This window comes from Anser brachyrhynchus, assembly GCF_964034855.1.
Source record: "Anser brachyrhynchus genome assembly, chromosome: 18".
NCBI classification, from domain to species: domain Eukaryota; kingdom Metazoa; phylum Chordata; class Aves; order Anseriformes; family Anatidae; genus Anser; species Anser brachyrhynchus.
Window position 1 is genome coordinate 8,920,616 of NC_137711.1, and position 22,422 is coordinate 8,943,037.

The 22,422-nt window shown below is 50.7% G+C and overlaps 1 protein-coding gene and 1 long non-coding RNA gene across 5 annotated transcripts in view; one reads left to right on the forward strand and one right to left on the reverse strand.

Annotated features, from left to right (window-relative positions):
• Positions 1 to 12,017, reverse strand: part of SEPTIN9 (septin 9) — a 129,509-nt gene extending 117,492 nt beyond the window's left edge. The window contains exon 1 of one of the 3 annotated variants that reach the window (XM_080560669.1): positions 11,563 to 12,017. In XM_080560669.1, the coding sequence (XP_080416795.1) occupies positions 11,563 to 11,584 (22 nt within the window). In that variant the 5' untranslated portion in view covers positions 11,585 to 12,017. The remainder of the gene's footprint in view (positions 1 to 11,562) is intronic. The other 2 variants (XM_080560666.1, XM_080560670.1) reach the window with 2 other exon arrangements.
• LOC308179906 lies at positions 4,242 to 11,631 on the forward strand. Of its 2 annotated transcripts, none has more exons than XR_013940676.1 (3): positions 4,242 to 10,568; positions 10,769 to 11,391; positions 11,502 to 11,631. It is a non-coding gene; the product is annotated as an uncharacterized lncRNA (long non-coding RNA). The 2 variants fall into 2 exon arrangements; XR_013940677.1 differs by lacking the exon at positions 4,242 to 10,568 and having other exon boundaries at positions 10,589 to 11,116; positions 11,244 to 11,391.
• Positions 12,018 to 22,422: the final 10,405 nt, after the last annotated feature.

A 22,422-nucleotide genomic window follows, 5' to 3' on the forward strand; every position in this document is an offset into this window, starting at 1 on the left:
GAAACCAGGACAGAGCAGCTACAAGAAGAGCCAGGAAGCCTGACCCCGTGCTGCATGCCTTGCAGCAGCCTGCTCGCTCCCAGCAGACCCGCATGGCTGATGCCTCCAGAGCCCGCACATCCCTGCAGCCCTACGAGCACAGAGCCTCCTGGAAACACCCCGACATTCCCCATCAAACAGAGCCAACAGGAGGCCCTCCGGGTTGTGTTAATAAGCCCCGATTTTGCCACGAAACCAAGAGCTCCTTGGAATGGGACAACACGCCGTGTGCCACCTGCTCGGCTCCACGTGACTGCCAGGTATCGGCTTAGAGGGAAACACAAACAAACCCACCCCTGCATGCCTCCGAGAAATTCAAACAAGGTCATCTCCAGATGGCAGGCAGGAGGGCACGGAACAGCCGGGGCAAAGCAGCCACCGCGGTGCCAGCAGCCCAGAGCCAGAAGCGAGAAGGAGGAAAGGCGCAGCTCAGCGGCACGCATCTCAGCAGCCTCCTCTCCACATGCAGCCACAGCTTACTGCCGTGCTGAGCTCAAGCTATCTGAACACCGGCTCTCCCCCTCTCCTAACCCACTGTTCTCCATCCAGTGGTACCTTTTGCAACAAAAAACGCTCATTCAAAGAACACGCAACTCCTGGTCCTGAAGGGCCTGACCTAAGAAACCTGTGTGGTTTTTTTCCTTTTTTTTTTTTTTCCAGTAGTTGTCATTTTTGCTGTCCAGCTGAGAAGAATTAAAACCAACATTCTAGGGTATATTAAAGGCAGCACAATTCCCATGTTTAGGGGCCTGGGCTCTGTCTGGCAAGTACAAAGAGAGCCCTGTGTCCTCTACCTGTGCTGCAATTATACAAGGGAAGCTCCGAAGACATCCCTACAAACTGTTCATGGCTCCTGTGCTAGTGATGGGAAAGCTGAACTCCAATGCAGATGTTTAACCTTGCCGTGAAGTGTTCTAAGAGCAGAAATCATCAATAAAAGCTTCTGTCTCTGCTCACAAGAACTCAAACTCCCTCCCCATCAGACTACCTGTAATAACACAAGGACAACCGTGAAATAATCCAGGTGCTACTTGTATAGCTGTTACCTCCTCAGAGGGTATCACAGCTCTCTCCCTCCACCCCACCCAGTATGACCCAGTAAAACTTCTGGGTATTCTGATTCATTTTTGCACACCTTGCTAAAGAATTTGCTTGCCTTTGTCTTGATGTTTTTCTCTTGCGTCCTTACGAGAGTTCACACCTCTCCTCTACCTGCCCCAGAGCTGAGCAGCTTTGGCCCAGCAGCCCACAGCACCTGGTTCGCTTCCTGCCCCCAGGCTCCCTGCCTTCAGGGCAAGTTAAGAACACTCTGCAGAAATGACAAAAATATCCGTAAACCCCCCACAATCAAGGCTTAGAGCGAAGAACACCATGTCCTAGATCTCACCCACGTGCCCGGAGCATCAGAGGAGTGAACACGCTCGGTTTGTCCAGAAAGTTTCTGTTTCTTCCTTCACTGCTCCTCATCCCAGAGCTGCATCTTCCACAGCCGCATCCTCCCCCCCTGCTCTGCCAGACCTGGTCCTCGCTCCTGCCCCTGCATGCTCTTCAACCCCCCAAATCCGTATGGCACTCAGGGCCAGCCAGCACCACTTTTAAGTTTGCCATTCCCTGCCTCGTGCTCCTGCCATCCCTGCCCTGCAGGAGGGGGGCTCACGGAGGAGCTTCACACACAGAGGTGTCCCCAGGGCAGGGAATGAGGACACTTGACCTTTACCCAGGACTAAGGTCAGGTTTTCCTCCTAGGGGCTACGGCTGTGTCCCACATCAATCTTCCAGCTCCTTGCTTCCCAGTATACAGAGCTGCCAACCCTCCTCCCGTGCTACTAACCCTGCCGACAGCATCCCACAGGAGTCCCACTAGCGAACAGGAGCAGTTTGTGAAAGGATCTAACACAGATGCCTCCCATAATAAGCACCCAGCACGTTACCACAGGAGGTTTTTCTGGCCTATATCCATTCTTGGGTGCTCCTGTACTTATATTCATGCCCCAAAGGGCATAAGAGGCTCAGTAAAATCTGAACATTAATCCTGACGGATTATGAAACAGCATCTTAACCATTCCTTCTCCATCACAGCTTAAGCGCAGGGCTCTTGTTATTCCTTGATTATCTTAAGGAAGTCAGAAAAAACAACCACAAAAAAAAAAACACAACAACAATTCAGCTATCCTCTTCTCTGCCACCCACCTCCCCCATTGCCCCAAAATCATGGCATTTATTACAAAACCTCACTGCCTGATGCTGATTCCCAGGACAGGGGCTGACACGGGCAGCAGAGCAGCTCCGCTGTGCAGGAGCTCTCGAAGCCTTTGCAGATAGATCGAAGGCAGGACAGCTGAGCTCATCCTCCATACCCTGAGCTGCAGAAATCAGCTGTCGGATTATTTCACATCACTATTCAGAGGTTTATCTGACAAAAAAATCTGCTCTGGGAAATAAATCCCAGCCTCGTGTTGCAGCTGCCAAAGGGGAAGGGAGAGACCACCCAAGCCATGACATCCCCTTACGACCGCGCAGCACCAACAGCCTTCCCCTGCTCAGATGTGGCACTTGCCAACTAAAGCACCTCACGTGTCAGTACAGCAATTTGAGAAAACGTTTACAGATGCAACTGAATGACAATTAACGTCAAAGGACAATTAGCTACAGCAATGTTAGCCCTTCGGGCTGCGCAAGTCCGATCTATTCAGTAAATACTCAACACTTCCCAGAGCTGTAACCTACCCACTGAAAACATATAAAAACAGGCATTTGAAATCAAAGGGTAGGAGGCAGTGGTTTTGGTACAGCTTGGGCACAACTCAAACTCACATCTCTGTGTTATGCCCGATTTGATAAAAACACGCTCTTAAACACGTGAAGGCAGGACACCAGAGGGGAAAAATCTCTTCATGCGGCAAACAGGGCTGTGAGAGCACATAACAAAGGTCCGATTTTAAGGATTTCCTGGTGCTTCTAGCAATTGACCTCAGATAAAAGCAATACAGCACACGTGACTCCCCTTATTGTTAGGACACCGAAGATCAGGGAGGTCAGAAAGCTTCCCCAAAGCAAAGCAGAGGACGGGAAGAGCCGCAGCATTTCGGGAACAGCAGCGACATCAGATTTCCAAACTCCAAGTTAATGAATAGTGTTTCAGCCTCACTGATTTTAAAAAACAGTTGCTTTTGATTTTAAAGATTGAAAGTCATCTTGGAGGGGAAAAGTGGCAATCAAATATTAGGAAGCAAAGCCCTCGGACAGCCCCGGAGCATGCCAGCCCCAGAGAAGATGGGTGTTCCCCCCAGCCGAGCCGGTGCAGGACACTTGCTCCTCATGTGAGCGCATGCTCTTCATGCCCACATCTGTAGCCTTCCTGCAGGCAAACCAAAGCCTCCAGCCGTGTTAACTCACAGCTTTTCATCGGCCTTAAACTCACTTGAATAAATCCCTGCAACCTCCCATGGTCTATCACGTGCAGCTCCTTTGTCCTGACTTGCAACTCGCCAAGATCTGTTATTTTTCTCAGCAACTTTTCTCTGTACATGTCCAGGCACTTGCAACTCGGCTGCTGAGTCATTCAACAACAGCTCTTGGCTGTAATTGCCGAGGGCATCTTGTACTCATTTCCTTTGTTTATTCTGTGCATTATATAAGGCTATAGGCAATCCCCATTTCCCTTGATAACAGCAAAAATAAACTCGCACCCAGGGGCTGCTCTTGAAGATTAGGACTCCAGCTTGCTCCCCAAGCGGGCACGCTCAGGGTTTCTCCAGCACTGCTGCTGCAGCCTGCAAAGGGACATGGCTCCGGTCCCTCCGAGCACAGGACACCGCACCAGGGACCCACTGTGTCTCCAGCAGCTGATTTGGGTTCAGCCCCACAGCCACAGCAGGATCTGATCTCTTCCCATGGAAGGCGGGTCTGGTTCCTCTGCTCACTGACCCCACCGAACGCCGTCTCCCCCTGGGAACCAGGGCCCGAGCTCTGCTGTTCCCTCAGTCCCCAGAATAGCAAAACTCCCACACCAGGAAATTATGGACTTTCTCGAGCATTACCACGACCTTTTTTATTTCCATTATGCTTTTAACTGACTCCTCCCTCTACACTCCTTCTCTAAACAAACCTCCAAGCTGCACAAAGTGCTTCCTGTAAATAATACTCATCTGGCATGGACAAGGGGCGGCGGGGGGGAAAAATAAAACCCTTTTGCTGCTAGTTGCAGCGTGCAACAGCCTCTCCAGTTCAACTCCCATCTGTAAGCCTTGGAGGCAGTGCCATGTTGGAGGGGAAGGAAGGGACAGTTGCATGCTCTGGACAGCAGATCTGAAGCTGCCCTCCCCAGAATGAAAAGCTCAGGTCAGAGGTAACTTGTACTGTGCTTCAGACTGCAGTAACACAATGCTAACTCTGTGCTAACACTCAAGCAATAACTTCACAGTGAGCCCCTTCTGCTCAGGGGGGCCTTCTGTTCATCACTGTTGTGCTCTCGAATCAGGCTGGGAGCTGCAGAGCAGGGTCTCAGCACCGGCACAGAGCACGGTGTATCACATCCAGGGACGAGGCAGGGCTGGTGAGCATCACCCCTACGGACAGGCAGATCCCACCTGCCCCCGCGTGTCCCAGGGAGCTTAGAAAAAGAAAGTGGAGACTGCACGGCTATCTAACATGTTAAAGCTTCACAAGCTACACTTCCCTCCACTGCAGTACAAAGTCCTCTGCTATTCCACAGACTTTGCCCCAGATCTGGTTCTAGCCTTAAGCAGCAAAAGCCCTTACCACTCTGGCACGTGCTGAAAGGAGGCATGTAGGAGGCACGGTAACGCCACGCAGAAAGCTCTGCTCACTATCTGGTACGAGCAGCACCGCTCCCTCAGGGCTTTCCCTGCCTCACAGCAAGCAGTGGCTGGGCAGAGGGGAGCCAACACTGAGCCTCCACCAGTTTGAGCTGTGGCCAGGTGCAACTTCTGCACTGGTCAGCAGCAGGGAAGGGAGCAGGAGCTGCACACAGGCCAAGGGCAAGTCCAGGAGCATGCCGACAGTGATGGAAGTGCAGGAGGAAAGAAGGGAATGTCTTTAGCCCCCGTTTCCGTGTCACTTGTGTACCTGCTTGCCATGAGCTCTCCATGGAATTACTCTGCAGCATTTCCTCATTGCACATGGCACTTCTTGTCCTTGCTCATGCCGAGCAGCACTGAAGATGATGAATGGTACTCTGCAAGAACAGTTTCTCACCCCATCAAGCCCTAGACAGCTTTCTTCTTTCTACATGTCACCATTTCTTATGTGGCTTTCTCACAGGCTGGATTCCTCTGCTTCTCTGAACTTTCCTAGCAGTCGTTGGGATGTTTTGCTACCTGAAGCAAAGCTCCAGCGCTGCCCGTACACGCAGCCAAACCTGGCAGTGGCAGAGCACCCAGCCCAACCCGTCACGCTGATCCTGCCACCCCAGCACCGTGTGACACTGCCATTGGAGAACCGTTCTCCTAACACCGCGTCAATCATCTCGAGCCATCAGAAACATGACTGCAACACAGGGCGTGTTGACACCTACAGCAATATATTCTGTCGGCATATGAGTACAATATAACAATTGTGCTTTGTGATTGAACATCCCACATCTGCGTTTCATTTTTTGCAGCAAGCAAGCAGAGAGGTGAGTTTCCCAGGACGGACGCCAGGTGCCATCAGCAGCTCTCGTATCTGCTGAGCCCCAGAAAGGCACGGTGAGGCCTCAAAGGCTGCTGAGAGGATGCTGAGGGTCTGTCCAAGCACCAAGGTGCTTTGCCCCTTGGAGACACCAAGAATTTGTAGGACTCTGGGGGAAATTCCAACATTATTAACAAAAGAGGAGGACAGGTACATTGGAAATCTAATTCTCTAATGCATACCTTCTCCATTTTAGAAATAATCAAAGTACTCAAAGGTTTTTGGACGTTAACCTCATAGTGCAAACCTGCTATTGAGAAATCTGGAGGCATGGGGATGGAAAGAGACGTGCATTTTCACCCTAGACCCCTGCAGCGCTCAGCCTGGTGGTAGCCCTTCTCTCCAGGTGCCTCTGAATGCTGCCGTAGCTCATACAACGCCGGGGCAGCAGCCAGCGGGGATGTCAAAGGCCACATCCAGCCATCACACAGTGAAGGGAAGTGGCTCAGGCAGGGACAGAGCAGCAACTGGCGTGATGGGATAGACCAAGTAGTAAAAAAATAAATAAATGAAGGGGGCTGGGGAAGAAAGCCCACCAGGCAGAACGTGTAAACATGACAAGGCACCGAGGCTGTTGTTTACTGGTTGGAAAATGTGAGTGTGAGGCATGGACTAATTGGAGATGCAGTTCCTAAAACAATAAGCAAGTGTTTGCCATACAGAAACTGGATCGTGCCTGTTTTCTCTTTTGTTTGGGGATTTAAAGCAAGAATAGGGGGCCGTGGACATTTGGTATCAGCCAGCTTTCACACAGATCTGACTTATGGCTTCTTTTAAGTCCACGCAGCTGACCAAGCCAACCTGTAGACCTTTCAGCATCCTGAAAACAAGATACAAAGCCCTTTGTGCACCAGCCTCCTGCTATTCTTGGATTATCAATAAAGTTCATTTTGTAGTCCTTATTTTCCTTCCTGTTACGTCAGTAACACAAGGTATCACAATGCCCACACAAAACCCAGTAATACACAACATGTAAAGCCTTAAGTTTTGACCGTGATGTTAGGACTGGCACTCCCGGGGAAGTTCACCCCATGGTGGCACTGCCGGTGCCATCATCCCATCCTCTCCCAGCTTTCCTCCTGCCCCTTCAGGTTTCCAGCATTTGCATTGACTTGACAAGTGCTTCGGCTCTGCTACTGGAGGAAAAGGCAAGAAACCAGCTTGGGCTTCACTGCTCTGCCCGTTTTCTGGGTGCAGGGGATTTTTGTTGCTCCTGCTGTTCTGCAGAAGCCTTCCCAAAGGCTGATGCATTTCCCTCACTGCAGGGTATTTGCACAAGCGCTACGCAGATGGGTCAGTGACAGCAGTGCCTGCTCCTTCACCAGTTCCCTGCTGAAAAACTGCAAAGTGCTTCGGTCTCGATACGCAGAGGCTGAACACTTCCTTGCAGCAGACGCACCAGGAATGTGCTTCAGTGCATCGGGCACAAGGCAGCTTTGTTTCATCCAGGGATAACAAGTGGAAATGGTGCGAGAGGACAGCTCGTTCAGCTGACCTGGCAGAGGCGTTGCTTGCACCGAATTCAGGTTCCAAGCGATAGGTTTGAACGGCCGCAGACTGAGGATGCAGCTTCCTCTGGCTGATGGCAAATCCCCAGTGCAGTCATTTATTTATGATAGCTTGTTGGCCCAGCAACGCAGCTTTTGGAGACTAAGAGCTATCTGTGAGTTTGAGCTCAAGGAAATGGCTTTTTACGTATTTCAAAACAAAATATTGAAAGTTTCTGTTAAAAAATGACAATTCAAATTATATCGATGTTTTTGTTGGATCCAAGCTCTATTTTTTTTTTCCTTGATACTACAGCTCGATCAAGGAACTACAAAAAAAAAATCAACCTGAACAACCTCGCTCATTTTTCCATGGCTTAAACAAACAAAATGCCACTTGGCTCTGAGTACACCGGGTCCGGTTCAGGAGAGAACAATGGGGCTCTGCAAGCCCCGTGTCATCTCTGCCACACCTAGCAGCTTTTATGACAGCGAGGTTAAAAGCCACGGGGGGAATTACACCGGGCCTCTCACGTGCAGTGTCAGCCTGGAAAAGATTCCCTCTCGAATTTTCCCAGCCATCTCAGCTGTACTCGGGACCCTCTCAGCAGGCGCCTGCCCAGCCACAACCCCTGATGCTTGCTTCTGGGGGGGGAAAGCCTACCCACTGCCCTTCACCGCGCTTTGGAGAGCTCCTGCATTTCCTGCCAGATGATCTCTTGCTGCACTGCACATCCCTGGGCCATCCCCGCTGCTGCGCTCTGCAGCGCTCCCATCCCCACCGAGAGCTGCGCTTGCCTGGAGGCGGCCGCCCGGTGCTTTGAGGACGTGGCTCTGGCAGCAGGCACCGAGCAGCTGGCATCGGGCGCTTTTAGTTGGAGCTCAAGGTCACCCACGTGTCCCTGGAAGGGCACCGCAGCTGTTTGCTATCTTCAGCCATATCGTAAAGCAGATTTATCAGGGCCTCATCTTCAGTCCCTCGCCTTCCGGCACTGGGTGCACATACCCCAGCACGAGCAGGGAAGTGTTTGGTGGATCACAATCCTGACCTGCCCTCCTAACACCCGTCCCAGCTGCTGACTTGGACCAGAGCTGCAGGCAGTCAGCACCTACAGAACGCCAGGTGGTATCAGCACCAAGGCAACACAACAGGGCTGCACTAAAGGGGAGGGCCCTAAGACACTAAAAACCATCCCGAGGGACGATGGAACTCTTTCCACAGCACGTCCCAGTCTAGCTAATGCCAACCACCCTAGTTTGCCTGATATCCTATTGTCCATGTTTTATAGGGAATCTGTTTGAGTCATGATGAGGGGAAAAAAATTCCCAAATTCTAATGCAACCATCAGGTCAGTTCCCTCTGTTACTTCTGCATTTTTCCCTATAACCTTAGCTCATACACAAGCAGTTATTTCTAAATACCTGCCTTACCAATAAATTAGGACTTGATAGTTAAGGTAAGGGTGGGTCACATATGGAAGTTCTGCAGCTACTGCAACTAGTGCAACCCTTATTTCAGCATATGCCAACTTACAAACCTGAAACTGTAAGCAGTCTTTGGCTAAAACAGTTTGCATCATCCTCGAAATGCCTATAAAATACTGTGGCATTTGTCATGAATCCTGTCTGTTGCTTCTTTGGCAATGCAACTGTGCTTGAGTAATGGAAAATGAGAATCCAAAAACCCTTTAAAAATAATATTTCAGGACAACTAAAATAACTCAGAAGAAACTCTCCTTTCCTCAAGCATCTGAAATAATAGACATCCCTAAAGCAAACATTTAGGAGTTGGCTTCAGCAGTGGTTATTGCTCATTTCTAACTTGCTGTGTAAAATCCCTTTTTTGCCCTCTTCTCTCCTCTTGCCAGGAAGTTCCAGAAAAGAGCTGTGGGCTGAGCTCCAGCGCCTGCAGCTACAGCACAAAGGTCTGAACCTCTCGTTATCAGTAAGAGGTAAAGCATCCGAAGGCGAGCGCTATCCCAACCGCACCTATATGGCATGTGCTCAAGAGTTGTAGCAGATGGGTAATGATTTCCCCTGAAGGTCTTCAGCAAAGGTAAACCTCGGCTGGGGTGGGGAACAGCCTGCTCACGGAGCACACCACAAAGTGTTGCTGTGTTAACAGAGGACGACAGGGCTGGAGCTTCAGCCCCACGAAGTCGTGAAATCTTCTGGTTCGGTTCACTGGGAGCTGGTCCACCATATAAATTCAGAATATATGGAAGAGGCAAGGAAGGGATGCTCCCTAACCTCAAAAAGGGGTGGAGGGAGTTAATTGTTTCTTTGTCCCAACTTTAGGGCAGTTTCTCAGCAAGGCAATGAGTTTCCAGGCTGTCAAGGCTGCCAGCACGGTGTTTGAGAAGTGAGGCTTTGTACTGAGAACTTGCTCGTCTGTCATCTCCCTGCTTTCTCCATCCGTAGAAAGCCCGGAGGCTCTGCAGCTCTCTCTACCCTCTTACTTGTCTCTTGGATTGCAAATGAATTTCCCCAAAGCAAGTCACCGCTGCTGCTCCCCGATTTGTAAAGCCATCAGATTTACGGGATAAGGAGGGCTGGCTCTGCCTGGCACGCAGGTGGCAGCTCTCCAAAGGCCTCTGTGGCGCAGCGGGTGACTCACCGAGTGCCTTCCTTCCCTGTGAGCCAGGGGAGGTAAGGCCCCAGCTCAGCACAACGAGGAATTGCACGACCAGAAGCAGAGCCTTTGCAACATACACATCAGAGCTGCTTACAAGAGCTGCCTGTGCTTTAGGGGTGGTCACGGCGTAATTGTGCTGTTGTTTTAACTGGTTAGTGCAACTCTTCCCTTCCTTTTTTCTGTAAATAGCTGCCACGTACCAAATCAAAACTCCAGGCAAGCAGTGTTTCCAAAATACGATTGCAGTCCCTTTCTGAATTAAAGGTACTGACCAGATGTCAGTTGATCTTCATTGCAACACCAAGCTAACATGGATTTGGACACTGAGCAGAGACACGATTATCTCAGGGGCTTTGTGGTGCCACAGCTTCACTCCAGCACAATTAGCCCAAAGCAAACAAAGCAATTAAGGAACACACAGCTCCATCCGTGAGAAGCCTTAATTTCAGGTCACAACACCAACAGCTTTTTCTTCAGCCCCCCAGCTATCCCCACGCCTGGTCCTGCACTGCTCCTGTCTGCTCCAGGGCCTCTTCAGCCACTGTGAGCACCTCAGGAGGCCTGTACAAACAACAGCTTTCCCTAGGTGCAACTCGTCATCATTAACACCAGCTTTAATCTATTACAACATGTTAATAACCATTCTTAGCCCTTCCCCTGGTTCCCGGCACAAACGCCCTAAGAAAACCTCCCTGGCAGTCCATTCAGCCGCTTGGGTAAGAGAAATATACCGCGGGGAAATGCTACTGACTGTAACGACCAGGCAGCAGCATCACATGGGGGTTTGTGAGCACAGCCACCAGCTCCCCTGAGTCCCGCGGGCTGTTACGTGGCTCCGGTGACCGCCACGCAGCAACGGCCCAGATGCGTGACTCAGGACGGAGGCCAGCACGATGACACCGTGTTCCTGAATCAGACAGGGTGAAGCCAGGGCAGAACGGGGCTTGCAGAGCAGAGTCATGGGCTGGAAGCCGGAGCTGAACAGAAGTGAGCTGCAGAGCCAAATCCTGCGCCCGGCAGAGCTGCCAGAGGGCACCGAGCCGCACAGGGCGAGCCACGGACCTGTTACAGGGCACACGTCCGTGCTGTCATGCACCAGCCACCTCTCGGGGCTGCTGGCAAGGCTTCACAGAGAGCTCAGAGAAAAAGCTGGCAGCCGTGGCTGCTCGCACCCAGGTCAGCTGGGGAGGAAGGAGCCTGAGTGAGCCTCAGGAAGCCAAGGGCACAGAGCCCTCACCTGGCAGGGCAAAACGGCAAAGCTGGGGTGAGGAGGAGGAGGGAGAATCCCGTGGTGGCTGGGGGTCCCAGTTATTCTGCGTGGGGCAGCCGGGAGCCCTGCCAGCCCTGCGGCTGGTGTCACAAGCAATGGCACTGTCCCGTTTTAATTTCAGGCTGCCACTCGGCACAGGAGCCAGCCTTGTACTGACCCAGGTGCCTTCTGAACAACAAGCTCCGTGCCACAACAGCTGGGTTTTGGCTCGCACAAGCTGCTTCCCTGGATTTGTTTTGCTTTTTAAGCCTTTTCTACTCATCAACAAGGTTTGTTTATACACAGCAAAGCAAGCCCCTTTCTCCAGTACAGAGCCACTTGGAAGGAGAGGGGCTCGGGCAAGTTATACTTCAGTTTTTAAACTTTCTTCTTTTCCCAGTACAGACCCACAGGGAGAGAGCCGAGAGGAGAGAGGCGCAGCGGGGCGGCCGCTTGCTCACCTGAATACGAAGATTTCCTCATGCTGTTCCTTCGAGCTGCTCATAAGAAGGACAGCCAGCGCCGGGACGGCTCCGCCAGCTGTCCCCGGGGTGCTGTGCCACGGGCTCAGTCCTTTTGTTCGCGCAGGCAGGGACGGGGAGGAGACGCGCACGCCGCCACCGCATCCACGCGTGCGGCTGCAGCCGAGGGGCAGCCCAGCGCTCCCATTAATTAGCGCACACCTTTCCTAATCACGCACTCGGTTATGGGCTGTTCCAACTCTCCCGGCACCGGCAGGGGTAGAGCAAGGCTCAGCCTCCCAGGCGGCTCCACGTTATCGCCTTGGAAAACAAAGGGGATCTGTGGGTTACCGCTGCCGACAGCCAGCCCTGGAAAGCGCGGTGCAGTCGGTCGGCGTGGCAGTGGGAGAAGAAAGGGAATTTCATGCCTCCAGCCCGGCACACCCCACAGCTTTGACTCGGCCCTCGGCTGCCAAAACAGCTCAGGTCAGCGCTGCTCTCAAGCCTGGCAGTTCCCAGCTCAAAGTGCACGAGCGGCCCGGCAGCACAAACACCTCTCCGCTGGCTGAGCCCAGGCCTAAAGGGCTCATTCAGGGCTGCAAGTGGAGTGAGAGGCTCCTGCGGGCTCACGCCATGGGGAGAGCTCCGCACGAGCCCCGGATCAAATAACTGGCTTCCCAATGCACGGGGATCTGGCATCCCCCCCACCTTCCCCTGCTATTATTCGGGGAAGGGGAGGCTCCACGTGAAATTCCTCCTGTGCCTCAGCACGCGGGGCTGCGGGGAGAGCAGGCGTGCTCCGGATCGGTCCCTGGTGAAACGCCTGTTGGACAATTAGCGGCACAAACGCAGTAAAGCCGGGGGCCTTATTAACACAGACAGGAAGGAGCAGCAAATTAAGGCTAGCGATGACTAAAGGCACACTGAAGTGCAGGAAGAGGGATGGGGCTGATCACGGCAAAGATTTCCCCTGCCTGGGAGATGAGCCACCCACAGAGGTGCGGAGCCTGAGTCCCGGCCACGTGAGACGCTTCCACCAGCTAAAAGGCAGGGGTTGCTACGAAGAGGGTTTTGGTCTGCTCCCCCTTTCTTTTTTTTTTTTTTGTAGTTTTGGACTTCTCCATAGTAGAAGAACCATTTTGAACCCCAGCCCTAATGCTGGCATCCTCAGGGACAGAGAAACAGTGGATGGTTTGCGAGGTTACAGTCCCATCTGTATTTGTTACCATTTCTCAGCCACAGACTATCACCTCTATAATAGATATGAAAAAAAAAAAAAAAAAGGTCTGAACCTCTCTTGGTCATTTAAAATGAAATTTGAAGACCAGCTGAAATTGCTGGGGCAGCCAGCGCTGAGCACACAGGCTTTGCAGCGAAACAGCTCAGGAGCACCCACACGTTCCTGGGGTGCCAGCAGCAGCAACCCTACCGCTGCTGCATGGCCACGTTGAATTACTGCAGCACTGCGGTCCCAGCAGGGAGATTTTCACAGAGTTCTGTCATCACAAAAACTTTCGAACCACCAAAGCCTTTGTTACTTAAGCAAACATATCTCTAAGCCCATAGTAACAATATATTACCCTTTCCACAAGTTCTTTTGAAATCATTAGTCACAATCCATGGAGGAGAAACAATAGCACAATGGCTTGCCCCACCTCGCACACCAAGCAAGGGCAAAGTCAGGGGCAGAACCCACTCCCGAGCGCTGCTCTGCTCCTGCCTGCATCTCTCCCATGGGCATGGCGACTTTTCATACCCTGTGCTCGTGGGGGTACGTTTTACAGAATGTCAAAAGAATTTTCAGCTCCTCTTGCACATGGGTGTATGTGCGTGTGCGCCTGATTGTGTGATTGCACGTGCAGGGGTGCACTGAAGCATACGGTTACACGTGCGTGTGATTTTGTGCAACGTGTGCCTGTGCCTCTGCAGGGCTGCCGGTGACCAGCATGTCGAGCCACGGCTGGGGTACAGCCATCCGATCGGCTTGACTGCACAAATACAAACAGCAAATTGTGCAGCAGGCTTTCCACCGCGGGGCCAAACAAACACGATGAGACAGAAAATGGCCGAAGGGATTTCTCTGAAATATCGGCTGACAAAGGATCCTTTTATTTGGCTACCCAGGCCTCGGAATTACCAAGAGAGTCAGCACTTCGGCTCAGAAGGGCAGGTTAATGTTTAATACAATGCAGAGCCCACAGGCTTCGAGTAGGTAAGTCATTTATAGCTTTTTTTTTTTGAGTTTGGTAAGATCAGTGAGGAAATTTACTGCTCATGAAAGCAAGGGATTCAGGCTGCAGGCTCAGCCCAGCTGCAGCACAGCAGACACCACCAAGCCCCCTGCACCTATCCCTCACCCTGCTCCTGCAGAAACCCCCTCTGCAGAACCCACCCTGCACCAACACGGCGCTGCTGGAGGTGCAGAGCTGGCAGCAGCTGCTGGAGGCTGCACCAACCTCACTCATCCCTGCCCAGCCATGCCCAACTCCATGCACATGGCATTGATTTTCTTGAGGCGTGAGCACAGGAGGGCTCACCTGAGCACTGCCTGCACCCCCTGCTGCTCATGAACCCAGCTGTGATGCCCTCCAACCCTGCTAATCCATGGCTTAGTGTGCATCACACACATTGTAGCTCCATGAGAGGCATGAGAGGCATTTTCTGTGAGCAGTATGTGCTGTCTCTCCCCCAGTAGCATCCTCCAGGCGAGCACGTTCCCCAGCACGTGGGGGTCCTGCACTGAGATATGCAATCTCCCAAGCTAAACATCGTGCAGCGATCAGAGGAGCGAGAGACAAGCACTGCCAGCTACGTGTGGTGGGCTGGGGCAGGGAGCCAGAGGCTCAGGAAAGGGTCAAGGTGAGGGAGAAACCGGGGGAGGCAACAGCACCAAGTAATGCATGGCGCAGTGAGGAGGGGAGCACAGAAAGGAGGAAGGGGAGGGGATCTGGGGGAAAAAAAATAAGAAAATCTCATGGACTGGCATAAAGCTAGACAGTTCAGTATGCTGAGCTGCATAAATGCATCTCTCCAACTGACTCATTCAACCTCTCTGACCAAGTTTCTCAGCTTGCAAAAGGGAAGAGAAGTTGAGTTTTCCCAGGGCGGGGGGAGGCTGAGCATTACTCAGTGCTGCCCTGGGGCTTGCAGGCATTGCCTGGTAGGCACAAGTCACTGTTACAGCAAGGAGCAGAGCTCCCTGGGTGACTAGCAAGGAGGAGAAGCCAGAATTTACGCTGCAAAGACCCGCTGGTGAGCACAGGGTAGGCCTCAGCCTCCTCTTTGGGGAACAGTATCTCCGAGTGATTTAGAAGTGGAAACTCAGGTGTCCGGGCTGTAAGCCACCCACATCTTCTCCAGCTCTGTTTGTTTTACATATGATCCTCAGAGCAACATTCCCCTGACCAATTGCTCTTTCGTGGCTGCAAGAGAGGATGCAAAAATTTTCCAGCCCGCTCTCTGCCAACAACCCAGCCTCCCCAGCACAGGCAGGCAGCTGCCAAACCAAGCCTTGTCACTGCTGCCGCTCACCTAAAAGCCATATGAAACTGAGCTCAGAGAGCCTTCAGAGTGGAGAGCAAGGAAACGAGAGGGGAAGGGGACCACACAGATGAGACCTTGGAGCTTCCAGCAGAGAGAGACAGGCAGGAGAGGCTGCTTTGGGTGCTGCTGCATGAGCAGGGCCTGACTCACACCATGTACTTTGCAAAGTCCAGCAGCCCAGATGCACCAAATCAGCAAAAAAAAAAACAAAAAACCAGGCCAGGCAGCTGACTGCTGGCCTTCCAGGCAGCCAGAAGAGCCCTGTGCCAGGGGGCTGGCCACTGGGAGCCGTGCTGGAGGCAAAGCTCAGTCCCTGCTCTGCACAACCTGCAGCACACAACCTCCCCTGTTGGCGCCCAGGACAGCACGATGCTTGTGAGATGCAAGGACAAGAGCCAAGCAACCCGTGCCAGTCACTTGCAGCACTGGCAGGATCTGCCCTCCTTTCCGCCACTGCCTCGAGGAGATTGAAATATTGTGGCATCTCTGATTGCTCTTCCTTTTTCCCCGCAGCCCTAAAGGAGCATTCGCTCATACAAAGCACTGGTTGTGCAGCAGTTAGTTAATCCTTACAATGCCCCGGTTATTTAAGTTCATCATTATCCCCATTTACTTCAAAAAAACTGAAAACAGATTTTTATTTCTAATGGCTCTGAAAAAAAGGTTGTCAAGGCAGGAATTACAGCTCTGGGCTAGCTCATTACTACCTAGATGTGCAGCTGCAGGAATATTGGGACTGTCAGCTCCGAGCTGGTCTCTTACAAAAACATACCTTCCCAGATCCTCAAGGAGATAGAAATCAGCTGCACAATCAGTTTCTGATAGCATTCCTGGAAAATACGGGCTTTGCAGAGCACAGCACGCAGAGGTCTTGGGGACTGACTGGCAGCGACCTGGAACTGCCTCGCCTGCTTGCCCCACACCTGGGGTAACTCAGAGACTTCCCAGCCAAGGAGCCTCTGAGCCCCAAGCAGGCGCACACAAATCCTGCGCCTGCTCCCATTCAGAAGCCAGCTCTCAAGGCTGCAATAAGGAAATAAAAAGATTTATTAAGTGCATTTGGGGTGACTTGCTACTCAGGAGCAACAGCATCACAGAGAGGGGGCAGCCACATGTGCCTGAGAGGAGCTCAGGTCCGTGGGGACCCAGAATCTCCTACTTAAAGTTATGGCTGAGGTTTCAGCTAAACCCGTGTGACTGAAGAAATGAACAAGGCCCAGTTACCTGCCCAGTGACACCTGGTACAGCGTGATCACCACCAGCTCCGTGTGCATCCAAACACAAATACAAGCCAGAAAACTAAATGACAGCAGCGCCATACACCGTCACCGAGAGCCACAGCTACGACGTTGCCACGTTTCAGTTCTGAGCCACTTTCTTCCCAGCACTGACCAGGATTTCACGTAGCTTTTTGCCTGCTCCACAGCAGGACACAGATGTTCAGCTTCTAAACATCAACTCACAGTGCTCAGATACAGGAGGCAAGGCAGCTGTGTTGATCTAAAGCCTCACACATTAGCCCTCTGCTTTTTCCAGGGACTGATTCACTTGGTTGGGACACAGCACAGCTAACAACAGCCAGACTCTCTGCGGTTTTAAGTGCATATGGTTAAGAGGTAAATAATTTAGCACTGTGTTTCCCAACTCCTCTGCCTGTGATTCCATCTGACGAGGCAGCACCAAGACCCGCAGCGTTACGGTATAGGCATATATGGTCTGATGGCCACGCTGTTCTCGTCTTCGGGCTGATGGTTACGGCGGGGAAGCAAATAACTTAATGAAGCAATTACTCATATCAAATCAGCAGGTTTTGTTCTTTTCTCCTGCCTTAATTATGAGGAACCAGGAAGAATGTCCAATTACTCAAGGCAGAATTTCATTACCAAGTAAGATAACATCTGCTCAACCACGAGGTACATCAGATGGACGTTTTCACAGAACAGCCTCTCCCATGGGTAGGGAAGGGGATACTTCAGGCTGAAATTAAAGCCGAAGGATATACTAACAGACAAAAAAAGGCAAAAGTCACTGCCCATACAGTAGAACAAAGTCCCTGGTAGCCTAATGAGAGGACATAAGAATTTTCCCATCCTTAATAGCATCCACCTCTGAAAATAAAACTCCTGGAAGTGCTTCCTGAGCTGACCTACAGGAATATCCCCCTTAATAACCACTGAAATCCCTCAGCTGCTTTCAGAAATGCCAGCTGAGCACTTCTGAAACAAGCTGGAAGTTTGAAAAACAAAAACAGGTCAAAGTCAAACTCTCAAACCCCTCAAAGCTTAATCCATTTTCCACAAATGTACAACCCAGCTTTATGGCTTTTATGGTCCGAGTTCTCGCTGAAACTACAGGAACGAAGCAGGAACCGTAGCTTTGCATCAACCGCGTTCACAAGAGATCTGGATCTTGCCACCAAGTGAGAATATCACTGATTTTTATCAAAGCATCACACATGAACCAGGGCAGGGGCTCACCACAATGCCTGCACTTGGTCAGGCTGGATTATCGGGTATGTTTACGCAAATGTATTTTACTCAAGTGAGCCTACATCCCCGGAGAGGGAGAAAAGGAGTGCTAGGGTTTTGAATAGTGAGGTTTGCTGGTCCTGCTGTGCTGAAGCAAGCATGGGACGAATCTGCTGCAGGGCAGAGACCATTGCAGGGCATTGCCTACTCCAACCTGTCCTCGGAGCAGCAGCCGACCTGCCTGCAGCCTGAATGTGTGCCAAGCTCAAGCCAGGCCCAACCACTTTGCTGTTGCTGTAACTGCTTATGTTGAGAGATATCCACGGGTATTTAGAGAACGGTACAATCATGCTTAAAGCTATGCTTAATTGTCTGCGTGCCACAACTTCTAAATCCATCGCTGAATGCAGCTCCCAGTTTGATTCAGAGCATGTTCTTAAAAGCATGAACTTACATGTTTGCTTCCCGTATTTGTGAGCATAGGAGAGGCACAAGGTGCCCCTTCCCCCGAAGGCTCGTACTGGAAAGGCAGACCCAGATGTAGAGGGGCTCTGCCTGTCGCTTGGAGGGAAGACACTGGACTGGAGCCATGGGGCCTGCTAGAACTGGAAAAAGGGAGAAAAGGAACTGGAAAAAAGAATCAACAACAATAAAAAAAGCCCACAGAAAATGTGGATAAAGGAAAACCACAGAAGGATCAACAAGAGTCTGCCTATAATCACTACCAAAGCAATTACAGAATTAGGGAAGATTTATAACAGACTGAGGAGCTGGATACTTGGCACGCAAAATGGAAAAGCTGTAAAGAGGGAATTCTGTATGCTGGCACCAGGCTCGAGAGCTGCAAGTGATGCAGCCTCAGCAGTTCTGTCCCATACAGAGCAAACTGAGCAGCATTTTGGATGTCTTTCCTTGCACCTCTCAGCTTCCAGCTCTAATTTGGTCCAGCCGTGGATTCCAAGTTTTAAAAACCAAAACAAACAAAATTTATTTATGCAGAATGTTGAAAAAATATAAGGAGTGATTAATAATAGCCACCGTTTCCTTAATGCTGTAACATACTGTAACTTCTAGCCAGCATTTGCAGCTCTTCTGGGAGGAAATTACTATTATACAGCTTCACAGGTGGGGAAATGGACACACAAAAGAGCTACAGACAGCAGCGTTTTTAACCTAGGGCTGGAATTGCAGTCCTGGACCATTATTACACATATTACTCTCAGTGTTCCTGGAAACTGGTGTAGGCTTCTCTGTGATATACTGTCACCCAGCATTATCCATCACTTACACCTTGTCTCCTCCGTGCTTGCTAACAATTATTTGTTATACTGTTCTTACACTTGCACAGCTCTGTTTTCCATTGCTCTTTATCTTCCATCTATACATTTACTCCTGAATTTAAAAGGATGTTTTGCCATCTGCTAGCAGAGACTAAAATTCCCACACAAGACTTAAGGCAGACAGACCGACCTCTCAGAACCACTACACTCATTTCCAGCCGCCTCATACAATGAGCAAGCCCTAAGCTCACACTTAGTCCAAATTTCCACACTAGCTGGGTACAAAAACTGATAGAAAGCTCCAGAAAGGCCTAAGGGATTTTCCCAATTAACAGTGACAGGAGCAAATCACCAGGCAGAGGAGCTGCAACACGCAGTGGCTTTAAAGGGTAAAACCCAGCTTCATCCAGAGCAGAGCAGTGCCAGCAGGGAAGCAGCCCGAGCTGCCTTCACGCCCAGCTCAGAGCTGATCAATCAAAATGAATCATCACTTGAGCGAGACAAGCAGAGAGGTAATTTACGCACTGAAACAAGCCCGCTGCAGTTCAGCAGGTAACGGCATGACTGGGCTAACACATCCGTCTCACAGGGGGACTTGAAAACAGAGCTGAGAGGGAGGGCGGAGGGAGCGCGTACCGGTGCCGCAGGCAGCAGGAGGCTTGTCAGGCACCAGGTCCTCCACGTCCCCACACGTGGCAGTCCCTTGGAGTCTAAATATCTATTTTCACCTTGAAGATTTCCTCAACTTGATGAACTGGCCATTTTTATTATTTCAGCACTGACACTGATGCTCTGCAGACAGTCCCTACCTGATGGCAGCACTGGTGAAGTGAGCAAGCAAAGCCACGCTGCAAAAAACAGCCTTTGTCACAGAGAGGGGGACAGGGATAGCATTAAGGGTAACTAAGAAAATAGAGCTGGATTCCAGCTCTGTACTACCCAGCAGGAAGCACAAAATTGTGCGGGGACAGCACTGCCTGAGAGCAGAGGACTCGGGTCTCACTGCAGCCCAGCCACGGCTCTGCCAAAGTAAGCCAGGCAGCGTCAGGCTCCTGACCGCTGACAGCGCTTTAGCAATTTGGGGCTTTAAAGAGTCACCTAGGGCTCTAGCTAGAGCATGAATGGTTTCCTAATAGAAATGATTTCAGAGTCTGGAGCGGTTTCAGGAGGAGCTTGCTGAGCTGGCCGGTGCCAGGAACTACGTGAATGTAGCAGCAAGGAATGCCTGCTCCTTCCTCATCCCCCCACACCTCTCCTCGGCTCCTGAGATGAGGTCGCGCTGAACAGATTGGAAAAAGTTGTCATCCAGAAACCCCAGGGGGAGCCTGGCCTCCATTTCCACCCAGGCTGCAGAGGGAAACTCGGCGGAGTAGCTGCAGAAATGGTCACCTGCTGGCAGGGTCACGGCACGAACAAACCCTCCTCTCACCCGTGGGCTAAGGAAAGCGGCTCCGCTCCAAGGAGGGGGGGAAAAAACCAGGAACTATAAAAGGGATATTGTGTAAGCCCTAGTGCAAGCGCCTTCCTGCTGTTGTTACATTTTAATAACTCATATTTCCGAGAGGAGCGGGGCCGAAGGCTGCCTGCCGTGACTGTGAACAATGGCCCCAGCCGGACCCCGCGGAGGTTTCCCATTCATTGCTCGCCCAGCGAGCTCCCAGCCTGGCCCACAGCCCTGCTCCCCTTCCAGGCTTGGCAGTCTGGCACGGCGGCTGCCTTCATGCAACTGTTTCCCTGCCTGAAGGATTAATTTTCGCTCAGGTTTTTGTGCTACTGTCTTGTCCGCTCTTGGCTGCCCCATACATCAGATGCTCCCCCACAAACTCCGTGGTTGCAATGGGGTCAGAGCTTCAATCTATTAACTGCGTCCAGTGCTGCCCACTGCTCCTTTCCTGATGAGTTCATCTGTGTGTGCCAAAGTCAACCCGTAATGCTACTTTTTTGCTTTCTCTCCCTATTAAGATAAAAAGTACAGAAAGTAAAAAGCACCAAGGTACATTCACATGGCAGTAGCCTTCAACTGTCATCTTTCAGGATGGAGTGTGGATGAATTCTGAGGACAAGCACAGCCTTGGTATGGAGAAGAGTAGCGGAAAGGAACAGTTTGGCTAAACTGCTAGAGATACAGCTTTAGGATACCTCTGATTTCACTGCGATCTGAGCCCCTGATAGATTCACTTCTTCCCTACCCACTCACCCCACCCGCAATTCACAAGTACCAAAAATAAATTAAAACCCGTTAAATAAATCATTCTGAAACATTCATCAAGTTCTGATTTCACCAGATCACCTCTACATTTTTCTTCTGTAGCAAACCTTGCAAGCCTTACTCGTGCTGATTGGGTTTTGTGGCCAGAGGAGCCAAGACCTCAGATCATTGTCCATTCTGACCCGAAACACAGGCTTTAGTGCAAAGTTCTTAGCAGTCGCTAGATGGAGCTGTGCCTGGTAATATTTACATTTCTACAGGCACTTACATCACAAGGAAATATGGAAAAGGCAGCTAGCAGTGTGATGCCTGACTTCCCAGCAGAAAAGCACAAGTAGTCCAAGCACTGTCTACAAATCTGCATTCAATGCACTCAAAGCTCAGTTGTTGAGCAAGCTATGCACAGAAGAATATAGAGTATGAAAATACTGCTTCTTCCATCGCTTCCCAAAGCCAAAAGCTGTTTAGTTATCATTAGCGATGTATGACCGGTGCCTTACAGCTCACTGTTCTGATACAGGTATTGGAGGCCACTAATACCTACAGCCTTCCATCAACATGACAGCAATCCATCCCCATAGGTTTTCAGGCAGTAATTGTCTTGCTGCTGAACCATGCCCATTTCATTGACACTTCAATTTATCTACCCACAAATGCAGTTTAGCCCAAATTACATTGTGTGTACACCTAACATTTCTGGACAAGCGTCTCTTTTCCAAGAAACCACAAGCAGTAGCAAATCTGTCTTCTTACAGAAAGGAAGGCAATGCAAAAGCAGTCTGTGTGGCTGCCAGTTGTAATTGAAATAATTTTAATAATTCATGCCTCATTACCTTGCCACATGGCAGTTCAAAGACCATCTCCTAATCCTTTAACCCTTTTCTCCTGCATCCTTTGGTTTGGTTTCTTAGTTTAATCAGGGTAGAAACAAAACGGGGAATGCTCATCAGCACTTGCCCATGGGGATAAAACACAGAAGAAGCTGGTGAGGCTAAGATCTTAATCCCCTTTCCCTCTACTCCCTGGTTTTCCTGGGTTGATCCATCACTGTCGGATAAAAACAGCAAAAGAATAATAAACTACTATATACCCCAAACTACTGGCTGAAGCTGGAATTGCTTTATGGCATGTCTAGGTACTGCACCATGAACAGCAAGGAGGGCTCATTATTTAGCAGCTTTGCTAAAAAATAGGATCAAGGCATTATATTTTTTAATGGTTTTGAAGCCTTCTTGTTGCTCCCTTAGCCATTTAGGGAGATAACGTATCTGTTTATTATTTCTACCCTACACAGGGAGACTGCAAACAAGAAAGAAAGGTGTAAAATTATTTACGGCTGCAAGCATGGTCCTGTTCACTT